We start from the raw sequence: 14,633 nt of genomic DNA on the forward strand, positions 1-14,633 counted from the left end.
GACATCTTCGATGAAGTTTCCCACGAGATTGTGCATGATAGTATTGGCCATAAAATAGACATTTCAGATTGACCAATATGGTATTTTGACGAAGAAAATCAATGCTCTTCAGATAAGTGATAAACACTAATATTCGATCTGACTTTCTTTCATGGAAAAAAAAAGGTTTAGGCATTGGAATTTTATCGAAAGAGTTTTGTTGCATAGCGTAAACATATTATTTATTTGGGACTCATTACTGAATTGTAATGTTTTTATATTAATTGATGTGACATGCTGATATATTATTAATAAATTTGATATAAGCTTATAAACCATTAAAAGTTGGTTCAATGGTATTTGGATTACTTTCACACTGTTTGAGATGTATTAAGGCACTGTTTGGATTAGAAAACTATCTCATCTTAATATTATAATTTTTTAAAATTTTTATACAAAATATAATAAATAATTCAATATTTTCAAATCACAAAATAATAATAATATTAAAAATTAATATTCTAATAATATTTTATTTAACTTTTAACTTTTATTTAAAACCATCTCATCTCATCTCACTATCCAAACAGGAGGTTAAGTGTTATTAGTATTAACCTTCTAAAATTTATTGAAGTTTTTAGAGGAGCTGGGTCTAAACTAAGCTTAGATTCAACTTGAAAGATTGAATTTGCCTTAAACTAGTAGTGCTAGTTGTCTGAAGATTTATTGAATTTTCTAAAACTGAGTTCTAGATTATGGCACATACTCGATTTGAATGAGACTAACTTTCTATTATCTAAACCTCTTCTATCCAATTCTCCACTAATAAAATACTACTACGATCACGCTCAATAAAGATGCAACCTTACCCCTTTCTCTCATTTAAAAAAAAAAAAAAAAAGCATGATTGAATTTTTTCTTTATGAAAATATACTAGTATAAAAAATATATTTATAATTGTGAATTGTGCAACGTCGCGTAATTATTTTTAATCATTTTAAAAAAAGTGAATAAAATATAAGATCCATAAAACAAAAATTAATTTTTTAATAATAAACTGTGCTATTTTTTAAAAAAATTATATAATATTTACATATTTCACAATTATACGTAAAATTATTCTTTTCAAATTAAAAATAATTATAGAAATATTACAAATTATCCGAGGTATACAATAATGGAACAAGGAGGTGGCAACGGTCAAGCGTCTTCGTGGCAGTATTTTGGTCATCCATCCAAAAACACGGGTTAGCGAAACAATATGCGAACAAGCGGCGAACTTTCACCAGCGAAAATAGAGCATAGCCATGGCCTCTGTAGCTAACGGTCCGTACGTTCTCGGACCTCCGAATTCTCCTCATCAATCCAAAGGCGGCAGCAACAACAACGACAAAATCTTCAGATTCCTCTGCTGTCCATCTCATGTTCTTAGAAACACTGGATGGGTCCATTCTATCAACTGTGTTGCAGCATCATCCCACTCTCCACGCACCCCAAAGCGAGGTTCTTCAACTATCACCCGCTCCACTGCTAATAAGTCTTCCCCATCTACAGAAATTAGGTGCTGTCTCTCTCTCACTCTCTTCTCTCCGCTTGCTTACATACTAAATTTTGATTGTGGCTGTTTTGGAGTTTAGAATTTCTTTTGGATGTTCAGTGCTTTACTGTGGCATGTATTATTGTGAGTAAAGTGAGAGGGTTAAGTCCCACGTCTCGAGCAAACGTTGCGCATACAAATTTTTGTGGTTGCTTCCCTCTCTGAATTGTATTCATCATTTAGGTATTAGTTTTGGTTTAGCATCTGGTTCTGACTTTCTAGGTTCATTATCTGTGATTTGAGGGCTTAAATTTTCGTGTTAGGATAAGGTACGTTTACGTTTAGGTCCCCTTATGCTTGTACCTACCCCAAATGAAATTTTCCTTAACATAGTTATGTACTGACTCGTTGGGTCTTGTGACTATAAGAATGCAAGATTTGCATTACTGCATTCTTGCAGGGTTCTAGGCCGGTAAAATGAGGTCTTTCATGTGCAAGCAGCCACAACATTTATCAGTTGAAAGAAGTAACTATAGAAAAAATTATCGGATCGGGTCATTTGTGCAGATAACATAGACTTAAAGACTAATTATTTGTCATCCGTACCTTTTCTGTATGGTTTTGTTTCTTAGTTTTGGAATATGACACTCTGCTCGGCCTTCATTGCGTTCATGGCCGTGGCAAACCTTGATTCTCCCTTCTCATTGCAGTTATTTCTATATTCTTTTTCATAGTTCTTCCAACTCATGCTTCTGTTATCAAGTTCTGTTTTACATGTGAGGCTCCCTTGTAAGCATAATTTTATTTGTTCTCCAGTTCTACAGCCAAGATACGCAGCGAAGTTCTCTCTCCCTTTCGGTCTTTTCGGATGTTCTTTTATCTTGCTTTCATAGCTAGTGGTACTCTGGGGGGATTAATAGCAACCACACAATTGATTGCTGCACTAACAAATTCATCAAGAGCGGCCGCAGTACCTGAAATTTTGAACGGTCTTGGCATAGACATTGGAGCAGTATCTCTTTTTGCATTTCTTTATTCAAGGGATAATACTGCTAAGAATGCACAACTGGCTAGGCTCTCAAGAGAGGAAAGCCTTTCAAATCTTAAGCTCCGTGTGGACGAAAAGAGGGTTATTCCTCTCAACTCTTTCAGAGGGATTGCTCGCCTTGTAATCTGTGCTGGCCCTGCATCCTTTGTTTCAGAGTCTTTTCGATTAAGTGAACCTTTCACTGAAAGCCTTTTGGACAGAGGGGTGCTTGTAGTACCCTTTGCTACAGATGGAAATCTACCTGGTTTTGAGTTCGATGAAAATGAAGAGACACAGGATATTACGGCCAAAAGGAAGAGACTCTGGCAGCTGGCTCCTTTTAATATTTCTGAGTGGTCCAAGTGAGTAACCAGGTTCATTAAAAAAAAGAGTTTATAAAACCATTGCTATCTCTCTCATAGCTAATGTTCTCCTTATCAACAATAGGTGGTTAGATGAACAGAAGAAGCAGGCTGGTGTCTCCTCTGATTCTCCTGTGTAAGTATTCTATGTATTATACATTTGAACAGTGAAGTTCATGAATTTGACATGCATATATGCATACCTTATTCTATTATAATTCACACGATGTTAGGTTCCAACCCCCACCAACCACACCCGCTTATTTAATTCTCGTATTTATTTTCTTTCCTTTTGATAGTAATCAAATATCGCCTGAATCATTGTTCATCTCTAGAGATGGAAAGACAAATTTTACTGAGTTTTTCAATCCATATAATCAGCTGTAAAAGGTGTGTTTGTGGGACAGATGCTCTTCGAATACTTGTGGTTAGTTAGCATAAGTATGTTTAAGCGATTGTAGTTTTTGTAATTCATTTTGCAGGTATCTATCTTTGCGGATGGATGGGCGTGTCCGTGGCAGTGGCGTTGGTTACCCTCCTTGGAATGCTTTTGTTGCACAATTACCTCCTGTAAAGGGGATGTGGTCAGGTCTTCTGGATGGCATGGATGGAAGAATACTTTGAAGAAAGTATCTTGTTTACAAACGGCTCTTTCTCCACAGTTTCCTGGAATTATAATACCTCCCTTCACTCCTTCATGATAAAGATATGATGCCTTCTTGTGAATTTAGAGATATCTGTTGGTTATTTATACTTTAATTTATGTGTTCTTTTTTCTCTCCTCCCTTGACTTCCTACCTATGAAGTGTTCTGTTAGAATAGGTTTTTCTCGTGCATTTAACATATAGCCAACTTTTTTTTCTTGGGAGCAAGATTATTAGTAATTTCTTTGTATTATTCTTTTGATGTACAAGGAAGGATTGTTATCAATGGCAAGGTATGATGATGAACGTGTTTATTATGATATCATGCTGGAGGCATATGTATTAAGTTATTGAATTGCTCCTACTTTTAACTATTTGGAAGATATTTCACCAACACAATGAAGATCATGACTGTGAAAACGTCTGCGATTGATTCTCTGCCAAAAATATGAACAGTAGGATCTACTACTAAGCGTTGAATTTGAAAGTGCCAAGGTTAATTTTGATGGTTATCACAAGAAAAGGAAATGAACAGTTTTTTCCTATTGTTTTATTAGCTCTAAAATTCATTATAGTTATCATAACAGGCTGCTCCAAACTGGGAAAATTGTGCATCTCTCTCTCTCCCCCTCCCCCACCCCCACCCCCAAAAACAATACACTCACACACCAGTTTTTCTTGAACTTTGGACCTGCAGCTCTGCCAAAGAACACATGAAGGGCCAAAAATCCTATTAGCCATGTGTAACTTGTCTACAAATAATTGCAATTGCTGAATAAATTCTGCCTTGCTTCCACCATTCAAGCAGAAGCTTTGGATACAAGCATTCATGCCAAATTGGTGAGGAGGCATTGTCCAGATCTTCCATTTCATTTGCTCCACCAACCCTCTGGCACATCCACTACAAGGACTCACAAGGTTCTGCTACCAATCTTATGGTTGTACAAGGTTAGACCTTTTCAGTTTGTGTCCAGAAATGCAACTTAAATGAGGGTGTTTTAGCATTTTTCCATTAGTGGAATAATTTTAGAATGGTTTAATTTTGTCAGCCCTGCACTTCAGATGTAGACTTGTAGTTGATCATTGGATGAGACGTCAATGGAGACTGAACCATCCTGCATATAACTGGATGGATGGTATTAGTAATTTAGATAAATGAATTAGTTAATTGTTGTTGTATAATCATGCAACCAAGAATATTTCTCCTCATTGTAATCAATGTGATGATATATCTTTGGCAAAGGAACAGTTTCTATCAATCTTGGGATGAGAATATGTTCAAAAGGATGGGAGGGTAAGTCATCCCTCTCAAGACCCGACTTTAATGGGATTATCGTTAGGTATTGACCCTTTTGAGAATGTATGAGAATCCTCTATATGCTTTATTATTAACAGTTTTTTTTTTTGTAATTTGTCAGGTCTTGTTTTATACTGAAGCAAGCAACAATTATTAGAGTTTTGAAGTTCAGCAGAATATATGCATGAATGGTTGGCTAATTTTGGCTTCTGGATAGCTGGACGATTGTCTGATGCAATGGAACAATCTTGGACTCTCAAGCGTAACGCGCCAAGTTTGAGTATTGTAGCACAGCCATTTTATGCAAATCGCATTGAAGCTATGCCGAACTACCAAATAAAAAGAGTGTATTTTTGTGCTTCCTTGGTTCACGCTTGCTTTGTTCTTAATCAGTTATTCGATTTTTACAATGAAAATGAAGAATGCAACAATCCTCATCTTATAATTTGATGTTCACAACAATATTACATGTACCTAACTGGGTGCAAAGGAAAACTTATGGGGAAGGCGCAAGAGATTTTCCTGTAATCTTGGCCTTTTTATTCTTACAACTGGTTCAGATTACAGCCAGTATCGTGTGTGTAATGAACAATATCGATTTGGATATTCTGAGCAGCAATCATAACATTATAAGGACGAACAACACAAGAACAAAGAGAGTATGATACAGATTCCCGGCACAATCAAGCTGAAGCTAAGAGGGTGGAATAGTGGGGAGAATTACAATTATAATAACAGTACAACAACCATATCATGACTCATTAAACTTCTACAATCTCATCCAATGCATAGTTATTTGTAGATACATTTGCATAGTTAACTTTGTTGAACCGAACCACCACTGGGTAGCGAGTCTTTGGGTCCTGTGATACACATTTTTTCCATAGAGAGTCAAATACTTATGCTTAATTTGTAATGTTGAAAAAAAAAAAAAAAAAAAGAGTAACATTGAAGGGAAAAGAAAGGCAGAGCACAGACCTGGTCGACAGCTACCACAGATCCAATGCCATTGTACCAGTAAGACTCTCTCCTAAGAATCTTAACCTGTGCAGTGCAAGTAATGCTTTCATTCACTTTTGTTGCCCAAATTATACATGTAAAAGATGATGGGAAGAGGTACCGGTCACGTTTGGATACTGAGATGAGATGAGATAGTTTTATATGAAAGTTGAATAAAAAATTATTAGAATATTATTATTGATTTGAGATTTGAAAAAGTTGAATTGTTTATTATATTTTGTGCGAGAATTAAAAAAATTGTAATGATGAGATGAGATGAAACACTTTTACTATCCAAACAAGCCTAAAACTTGTGAAATGGAAACAAATAACTTTGACTTAGCCAATTCTACTAGTCCCTGATAGTAGGATATAGAATCACAAGTATTATGAGACGTTTTTGCTTCTCAAGATTGCACTTTTCTTAAAGCTGCCTCTTCTTTGTGGCAATTTGCTTATGTATTTTCTTTTGAAAATCGATCAATTTGAAAATATCCAATATGCTATGAATCCCCACCACAAATATCACACGTCTGCACCTCACAGCTCCTCTTCAGAGCTAGATAGCTGCTAACATTTCAGGTGGGATGAAAGTCCTACCTTCGTTTGGGTTATTTAATTATGGGTTGAACTTGTTGCAAAGCCCAGCTATTGGACCAAGAAGAGTGATATCACTATCATCCTATATAGGCTTTCATGGCAGTTTGTTTTCCCAGAAATTCTCTTTACCAAATTAAGCATGTATTATTATAAAGAACCTTCATCTACTGCAAGTATATATGCTTTGCAATCAATGCATTTGGCACTTTCACTACATATATATGTGTGTGTAAACTGGGAACTCACCTTAGCACCTCTTTTGGGACCAATTGGAGGTGGCTTAGGCTTTGGAGCTTCACTTCCAACTGGTGCAGGGGCGGCTGGTGGAGCTGCCCCCTCCTCAGCTGCCCTAACAACAAGCCTTGAACTGCTGCTGCTGCTGCTGTTGTTCTTCAAAGGGAAGAATAACATGCTGCTCCTAGCAGATGAGCTTGTGCTGCCTGTAACATTTGCTGTTAGCACAAACCCAGAAGCAGCTGATGCCATGTTGCAGCTTGCCATCTTGTGCTCCTCTCTCCCACACACACACTTTCTCTTCAAAATGAATGAAGCTTAAAAGTAAACGTCGGACAAAATAGAATAAAAGATTCGAGAGGCTTTGAATAAACTTTGTGAGAATTATCTGATCCTTGCAAGTTAACTCAATCGTTTCCTCCACTAGGGTGCTGCCACCTGTGTACCATATCCCATTTCTTTGGATAATGTGATTACATGTCATCTGTGTTTTTTTTTCTCTTTTTGTCTTCTTTTGCTTACTGGGTGTATGGCGTATGGAGTAACTGGGGTGGGGTTAGAGAAATCTTTGAAAGATCTTCATGCACGGCGACTTAGGTCTGAGATGCATAGAGAGAGAAGATCCAGATTGAGCTGTAAAAACAAGAAAACAACAATACTGCCCCCATAGTCCTCGGTGTAAAGTATCTATGGTTTGAGTGCTTCCGGGCGAGAGAGAGAAATTTTGATTTATATAAATGAGCGAGATTTTTTTCTGAAAAAAAACAGAGAAAAATAAAATTGATTTTCAAATTTATGGGAACTACACATTCTGACTACATTATTGATGTTATATTGAAAAAAGAAACATTCAAATTCATATAATTCAATTTTTTTTTAAGAGAAACTATCATCATTCATTCATCAGAAAAATTTACATTCAGAACTGAATATATTTTGAGATGTTTTCATATCAAACATGACATTATAGATCAAAATAATGATTTGGAGCTCTACCAGTATACTATTTCTTTTTGTGATTGGTCTAATCTTCACTATTGCTAATATTCTCGATATACAAACATCTAAGAGACAACACTTTTTGTCTAAACAGAGACTCAACCTCACATTTTATAGAAATATATGACTCAACTTTTACAGACAAACATCTGAGAGGCGATTTTTTTTAATTAACAATAAAAAAATAAAAAAATGAAAGCAGTAAAATAGATGTGAAAAAAGACGAATTACAGTTTGGACCAACTCTGATAGATTTCGGAATCTATAAAGGCCCGTGTAGGCAACACACTTGCCTTTTTTTTAGTCACAAAAGTCATCTGAAATGTCTAATGGTGGAGAGTTCGATGATCTGGGACGTGTGTCGAGAGGAGCTACTGGAAAGGGTAGAATGCGAGGACCACACACAGATGTGGGTGATGTGTGAGAATCACACGGTGATTTTTGCAAAACCGTCACTTTCCTCCAAATGATTTTCGATTTATGAATCTGTTTTTACTGCACGTGTTTTTTAAGAGTTGTCAGAAAGTTGTGGATCCATCTTTTTTGACTTTAAAGAAAATAAAATAAAAGAAATCTTGATAGAGTAGGTGAATGGATGAAGAAATAAATGAGAGTGAAGAGTAGGAGGAAGCCGAGTCCTCCACGGGGGTGGGGACGGAGGCGCCTAGGATTTTTATTCTAAGAGTCTCATATAATTCAATTGAATTAGTCAGTAATGTGAGGATCGAGAAGTTTTTTTTTGAATAAATATAGATAGAAGTCACTGTTGGGAGTAGTTATTTTGCATATATTATGTGGCATCATCTAGACCACACATCTCTCAAGTCTAAAATAAAAAAAATAAAGAATTAAAAACAATCATGTAATAAATATAAAATATAAACTACTACAATAACTTTTCTCTAACATTACTCTTCTTTTTTAAGCTGAAAACCTGAAATTGCATTGTAATTTGGGAGTTAAAGAAAATAAATTGCACAACCTCCCAGTCACGTGCAATTTGGCTGGCGCCACAAATTGTCACTCTTCTGCTTTCTTCTTCCTTCTCGTCTCAACGTCGATGATGGCAATTGGCAATGGCAATCATGAATCAGTACTATATGCCAATTAGAGCAATTGATACTGGGGCCACCGAAAGATGAAGCAACGGATTTCAGAAGCTACCCCTAAAGATCTATCACCCATCCGAACTCTACCACCACTACGGAGTCTCCATGGAGTTGGGCGCTCCCATTCCCAATTCTGCAATCCAACATCCCAGGGACCCAAAGCCAAAGGTTTTCACTTCTCATCATATTTTTTTTTCTAAATAATTACTTCATATTTCTTTTTTCAAGTTGTTAATTATTCATTTCATTACCGTATTTTGCTTGAGAAATTGGTCTCTGAGTTTGTGGCGTAGTTGCTCTATATTTTCTTTAGGGTTCATGGTATTGAATTCGTTATTGCACCTTTTTTGGTTCTAAGTATTCCCCACCTTTCACGAGATATTATCATTGGCGACGAAATATCTATAAAATATTTTTCAAGGAGCTTTTTTGTACGTTGGACAAAATGGGCCTAAGTTTCAATGTTGCGGTGCCTTCTTTATCCTTTTACTCCTTTTGTTGGAAAATTTCACCAAAAGAATGCGTGCGTAGTGTGTGCGCGTGTAGTGAATGTTGTATACATATAGAGGAATTATGAATTAGCATTCACTTTGTCGCTTCAAATTTGCCATTCTAGATATGTGTTGCTTCTTTTTCTTTTGCATTGCGTTTATGTTTGATGAAATTGTCTTGAATGGTCAAGCATGGGGTTATTTTTTTCCATACCTTAGGTCTACCGTTTTTCAGTGTACCTAGTATCTTGGAATATATACGTTTGAGTATTTGTTAACCAGTAATCAAAAGTGAATAGTTGATATAACACATGACTGTCCGCAAGTCTATTTTTTTAAACTTGGGTTAAGGTGGTGTCTAAACATGTTATATCAAGTTCTAGCTTGGAGATTTCCTAAGTGTTTTTATCTTCCTAACAACTTTATCATTTAGATCAACTTCTTCGTTCTAGCTAAAGTTGTTTTGTTCTTCATTTCATAGTAGATGTCAGCCACAATACAAAGTAATGTTAAATATCTTGATGTTGATAATCCTAAGTTGCAAATTACATGCTTCTTCTACACATTTAGAAGGAAGCAGGGCTCCAAAATTCAAGTTGCTGGAGCCGCATCTGTTGTAATTATGTTCTACTTAGTTTTGCAAGATTTTCAATGCTTGGAACTTGTGTTTAATGAATCATTCCATTCGAATTTAACATGCAGCCGATGATCCCAAAACTTCCGAGTTTGCATTTTTTAGGAAAGTGAAAGAAAATTCAGGCCACATATTTCACTCAGATACATTGCAGGAAGAGACTAAGCAAGCAAAGAAGTTCAAAATAAGTGACTGTTCTGGAGGTAAATCTTACAGAATTTCATCTCAACTGATGTGTGTTTATATGTTTATTTATGTTCCTTTTTATTCTTAATTTGGGTTAATGCAAAAAATTCTCAAATTGTGAATTAGCAATACTTAACTATTAAATGCAATGCAATGATCGGGATGGGATTGTAACTTGCTCTTTCTATACCATGCAGAGAGTACCAACAGTGTAAAAAATAGTTGTAAGAACTTCAGGTCCTCATTGCTCGCTGAAAATATTACACCTATTAGCTTTAGCTCATTTCTTTCACCACCTGCTGATGCATCAAAGAAGTCAGGTGTGTGCTGTTTAGTGGCGATTTAATATTATTTTACATGGTATGCTTCTTATTAGTTCCTTCTTTTGTTTTATTTTTATTTTTTATTTTTTATGTTTAAGCTATAAATAAAAGTGGAAGGAATTACATGAGAACATATGATTGCTCCTAACTTTGGAACAATTTAACATTTATCCTCATTGTGAAATATCTGGAGTTGGTTATCCCCAGTTTTACTGGGCAATCTAATTTCCACTCCTTTTTCTTGATTTGGTCATAACAATTTAACATTTGTAGTGGATTATCTTATAAATTAGCTTCTCATCTTTGGTCAGAAATGCATTGCTTGATTTTAATGCCTTGAAAATTTAATGTAAGTGCACATATAGCGAATCATGAAACAAAAGGAAAAAAAAGGTGCAATTCCACCATCTTGTAACCATTTTTGTTAATATAATGAAATTTTGTCTAGGTATGCTCATTTTGTGGGCTTTTGATTTCAGCGTCCTAAAAGTTGGCTGGAGTGTTATCAGTCTTCAACATTATACACTAGAATATTCTTTACCAGCCTATTAAATCTCACTGTAAATGTGTTATTCTTCTCCATAATCTTATTTTACATGATTGATTGTATCTGCCGTCACTGTTTTTCATATATAGGCATAAAATTCCCTTTGGTGTTTTGTAAATTGTCAAATTAGACCCACTAATGGAATTTCTCATTGCTCAGTTTGAATATATCATATAAATTTGGAATCCAGAATCGTAGAGGGAAAGGAAGAAACCATTGATTTTCACAAGTTATTTAGAATTTTATTGTACGATTCCAAAAGTTATTTCTCTTCATCTTCTTGGTACCAGATGGAGCTCTATTGCTTATTATGTTTAGATTATAACAATCTTTCACTGCTTCCTGATCTCACAATTTTAGTGGTATTAAATTCTTACAAGTATTTCATTATACTCAGAAGCCCATCCTTGGCATGGAGAAATCTTTTCTAGAAAGAGACAGAAACTACGGCAATGGGTTGTGGAGACCTCGTATCCCAATATTGAAGATCTCTGTTCAAAGGGGTTAGGCTCATTAGTATTAATAAGTCATTTCATTTTGTTTAAGCCTCATATCATGGACTTATAGAAATTTTCGCAGGTATGATTTTGTTTCCGTGCTTCTCAGTCGCCTGTTCCCTGAAAATAACGAGAAAAGTGTATGCTCTTTTCGCTTTCTATGTGGATGTGACTTATTCTGTTGGAGTTGGTAAGTAAGCTGAGTAGTTATTTCTCTGGCAGGTATTTAGGAATTTAAAGTCAGCGGAAATAAATCTTGATACCAAATCTCAGTTTCTTGCTTCTTTGGAGTCGGATGCTGAGCTCAAAAAATTAAATCATATACCTGCAAGAAACTATATGGAGCTCGACAATGGTTCACACTTGGATGATGGTCCTAATTCATCTTGTTGGTTGAACAGATCACAGGAAGCTGTTCTCTCAAATTATCACCCTTCTACTAGTGATTCTAAAATAGCACGTCTTAAGTATGAAATAAGGGAACCTGGATATAAATTTGGAGAAAGAGCTCCAGTTCTGTGTTCTGATAGTGATTTAGCTTATGGCTTTACATCTCAAAGATATGAATCTCTTGCATATAGTGGTCACAAAAAACTGGGCGAATTACATGATCCAACAAAATATGTGATTGAAAGAGAGCCACCTACTCTTCTTCTAGGTTGGGACTTTGACTATGATCATGATGAAAGAAACCTATCTGTTATTTGTCAAAGTACAGAGATGAATGTGCATTCTCCCTCATCAAGTTCATGGGGCAATGGTCCCCAACACATTCTCGATGATAGGTTTTGTTTGAATGAGTTGACTAAATCATCTTTCCTGTCCATTTATTCTCCAAATATTTTGTTACCTTGGTCCCAGTCAGCCAGTTGTAGTGACCATGATTTTCGAAGACGTGTTGTTGAATGCCAGGAAAATAGATACACAGATTTTAACCATTTTCCTTTACCTTTATCGATTACACCTGACTATCTTAATTTGGATGAAGATTGTGAGAATGACACCAAATGCAAAGATGGCAGCATCCTCTTGGCCCCTCAAGACCTCTGTCATATAATGAGCAAGGTTCTTGATGAGAAAAATCATCATCCTGGTATAGAAGGTTTCCTCCTTTCCTCTGAACTTGATATTGATGTTGAATGGAATTGCCGTTCATCTACTGGGTCCTCAAGGAAGCATCATTCACCTTTCAATTATGCTCTTCAATCCCCTCAAGGTGAAGGCACATCTTCACATTTTCTGCTTAACGACATGAATGAGAGTCACCTGGATGCTTCCAGCCATAGGGGAACCCTAAGTCATTTCAGTGAAGATATTGTGAACATTGGAGACTGGTCATCATTTTATTTCCACATACTTCGGGACAAAGACAAGGCATCCCAGAGCCGCTTAATGAATCAAGCTGGGACGCAACTTATGGACAAATGTATTCTGGTGATAGTGGAGTCAATTACATTTGATGCTTGCAAGCATTCTGGGTGGACCCTTCATGCTTTGATTATGATGATCTGTTTCTAGGCAGTTTGTCTCCATAGATACCTTGTTGGAGATATGTCCATCATTCAATGGTTTTAGGCATGATGGCTACTTAGGTATATCAATAGTGTATCATAGTGATTACCATAGTTTATCTGGTCTATCAACTGATCTAAATTGACTGCTTATAGTTGCATAAGCTGCTCAATATTGCTAACTGGTTTAGAGAAAATTCAAAGGAAAATTCAAACTTGTGCATGGAACATGTTAGACATGCCCTAGAAATCTGCATTGGGGTGAATAATTTTCTCAAAATAATGGCTGAAGATTGTTTTTACTTTTTGTTTTTTTAACCTAGCTAGGGATACCTCTTTCATTTATCTTCCTTTTGAATACTCACCTCGAGATTATAGCCCCATGGTAAATGTTGAGAAAAAAAAAAAAAAACAGGTGAATAATGGAAAGGGATGGTGATTGTTGTCAACATCTGGATTAAAGTGCTGCAGTTTTTAAGGGTACCTGCACCATTGTTTTTGTCTGCTATTAAGCTCCAGTTTGGTGAATTTTTTCCATGGTTCTTTTAATTTTCCTTTATGCATTTCAGGTTATCATGCCACAATTAAAGGTGTTGACATGTTGTTAGCAGTTGAAAAAGGACAGAAAATCAAAGAAAAAAAAACTTGCAAAGCTTCAAAGAAAACCACAACCATATTTTTTATTTTTATTTTTCCACCAACCAGTTTGATGTATGGAGCAGTAGTCTTCTCCTTTGCAAATTGAATGTCATTCTTCTGAGTAGTGACCTGTGTTTGGACCACTCTTAAATTGCTCATAGCTAGATGACTGTCTTCTCCTTTTCAATAAAGGGACGGATACTTTGGTCCTCTCAGCCTTTGTACATGGTAGGTATAAGTGAACTCAACATTATATGTTCTTCAAGGATTTGGAGGAAATCAACACAAAATAAAATAAAGCAACTGACAAAATAGAATCTTGTACGTTTATTAATTTAAGAGATAAATCTACTTTATACCTCAAATAGTTAAAGAGTTTTATATTTTACACTCTATACTATCAAAATTGGCACATTGCACCCTAAAAACTTTTAAAAAATGGACACTTTACACCATTTATAAGAAGATTTGAGTCATTTTTTTTTTCTTTCATCTTGACGATTAGAATCTAACTTTGATGCAAAGTGTAAGTTCTTCATAATTAAAGGTTAAAATACGTTGATTTTAACAAGTTAGATGCAAAATATAAAACTCCTAATTATTTAAAGGTGCAGTTTCTCATTTTTCTCATTTATTTATTTCTAGATAAATAAGGTTATGTCTCGTTTACTTTTACAAAACTTCTCAATTCATCTCATTTCATCTAATCATTATAATTTTTTAAAAATTCAACACAAAATATAATAAATAATTCAATTTTTTTCAAATATTAAGATAAAAATAATATTAAAAAATATTTTAATAAATTTTAATTTTTTTATCTCAATTTATCTTATCATCTACGAAAATAAAAGGATATTCGATCTCACGTGTCTCGCGTCATCCCTAACTCGTAACGCTTAATAATATAATTTTACTTTCGACAAAAAAGGGATTTGAGGGGTTGAAAGTGTGTTGCATTATTTCTAAAATTGTTGATTTTTGTCCATGTGGTTTGGTGAGTTTAGCTAAAAAGTAA

The 14,633-nt window shown here is 35.3% G+C and overlaps 3 protein-coding genes across 4 annotated transcripts; 2 read left to right on the forward strand and 1 right to left on the reverse strand.

The window, feature by feature from the left end:
• The first annotated feature begins 1,190 nt into the window (after positions 1-1,190).
• LOC121252435 (protein LOW PSII ACCUMULATION 1, chloroplastic) lies at positions 1,191-4,192 on the forward strand. Its single transcript, XM_041152062.1, has 4 exons — positions 1,191-1,540; positions 2,333-2,905; positions 2,991-3,041; positions 3,388-4,192. Exons 1-4 carry the CDS (start codon positions 1,287-1,289, stop codon positions 3,527-3,529), a joined length of 1,020 nt encoding a protein of 339 aa, XP_041007996.1. The 5' UTR covers positions 1,191-1,286; the 3' UTR covers positions 3,530-4,192.
• A 1,349-nt stretch (positions 4,193-5,541) lies between these two features.
• On the reverse strand, positions 5,542-7,051 carry LOC121252436 (photosystem I reaction center subunit IV B, chloroplastic-like). Its single transcript, XM_041152064.1, has 3 exons — positions 6,692-7,051; positions 5,825-5,890; positions 5,542-5,709 (listed from the first exon to the last, which is right to left on the reverse strand). The coding sequence occupies exons 1-3, from the start codon at positions 6,944-6,946 to the stop codon at positions 5,608-5,610; spliced, it is 423 nt and encodes a 140-aa protein (XP_041007998.1). The 5' UTR covers positions 6,947-7,051; the 3' UTR covers positions 5,542-5,607.
• Positions 7,052-8,650: 1,599 nt separating this feature from the next.
• On the forward strand, positions 8,651-13,171 carry LOC121253247. Of its 2 annotated transcripts, none has more exons than XM_041153236.1 (6): positions 8,651-8,955; positions 9,981-10,115; positions 10,296-10,418; positions 11,369-11,471; positions 11,548-11,605; positions 11,688-13,171. In XM_041153236.1, the coding sequence occupies exons 1-6, from the start codon at positions 8,817-8,819 to the stop codon at positions 12,981-12,983; spliced, it is 1,854 nt and encodes a 617-aa protein (XP_041009170.1). In that variant the 5' UTR covers positions 8,651-8,816; the 3' UTR covers positions 12,984-13,171. The 2 variants fall into 2 exon arrangements, with proteins under 2 accessions (XP_041009170.1, XP_041009169.1); XM_041153235.1 differs by having other exon boundaries at positions 8,652-8,955; positions 11,366-11,471.
• Positions 13,172-14,633: the final 1,462 nt, after the last annotated feature.

The sequence above is a fragment of the Juglans microcarpa x Juglans regia genome, chromosome 2S, assembly GCF_004785595.1.
Source record: "Juglans microcarpa x Juglans regia isolate MS1-56 chromosome 2S, Jm3101_v1.0, whole genome shotgun sequence".
Taxonomy (NCBI): domain Eukaryota; kingdom Viridiplantae; phylum Streptophyta; class Magnoliopsida; order Fagales; family Juglandaceae; genus Juglans; species Juglans microcarpa x Juglans regia.

Bases quoted from the DNA above. Each gene is read 5' to 3' on its own strand.
- LOC121252435 (XM_041152062.1), top strand. From the start codon at position 1,287: ATGGCCTCTGTAGCTAACGGTCCGTACGTTCTCGGACCTCCGAATTCT. The intron at 1,541-2,332 runs GTGCTGTCTCTC...TTTGTTCTCCAG, and splicing joins TCCCCATCTACAGAAATTAG to TTCTACAGCCAAGATACGCA. The intron at 2,906-2,990 runs GTGAGTAACCAG...TATCAACAATAG, and splicing joins AATATTTCTGAGTGGTCCAA to GTGGTTAGATGAACAGAAGA.
- LOC121252436 (XM_041152064.1), bottom strand. From the start codon at position 6,946: ATGGCAAGCTGCAACATGGCATCAGCTGCTTCTGGGTTTGTGCTAACA. The intron at 5,891-6,691 runs GTGAGTTCCCAG...TGCACTGCACAG, and splicing joins GTCCCAAAAGAGGTGCTAAG to GTTAAGATTCTTAGGAGAGA. The intron at 5,710-5,824 runs GTCTGTGCTCTG...TGTGTATCACAG, and splicing joins CTGTGGTAGCTGTCGACCAG to GACCCAAAGACTCGCTACCC.
- LOC121253247 (XM_041153235.1), top strand. From the start codon at position 8,817: ATGAAGCAACGGATTTCAGAAGCTACCCCTAAAGATCTATCACCCATC. The intron at 11,472-11,547 runs GTTAGGCTCATT...AAATTTTCGCAG, and splicing joins GAAGATCTCTGTTCAAAGGG to GTATGATTTTGTTTCCGTGC. The intron at 11,606-11,687 runs GTATGCTCTTTT...TTTCTCTGGCAG, and splicing joins CTGAAAATAACGAGAAAAGT to GTATTTAGGAATTTAAAGTC.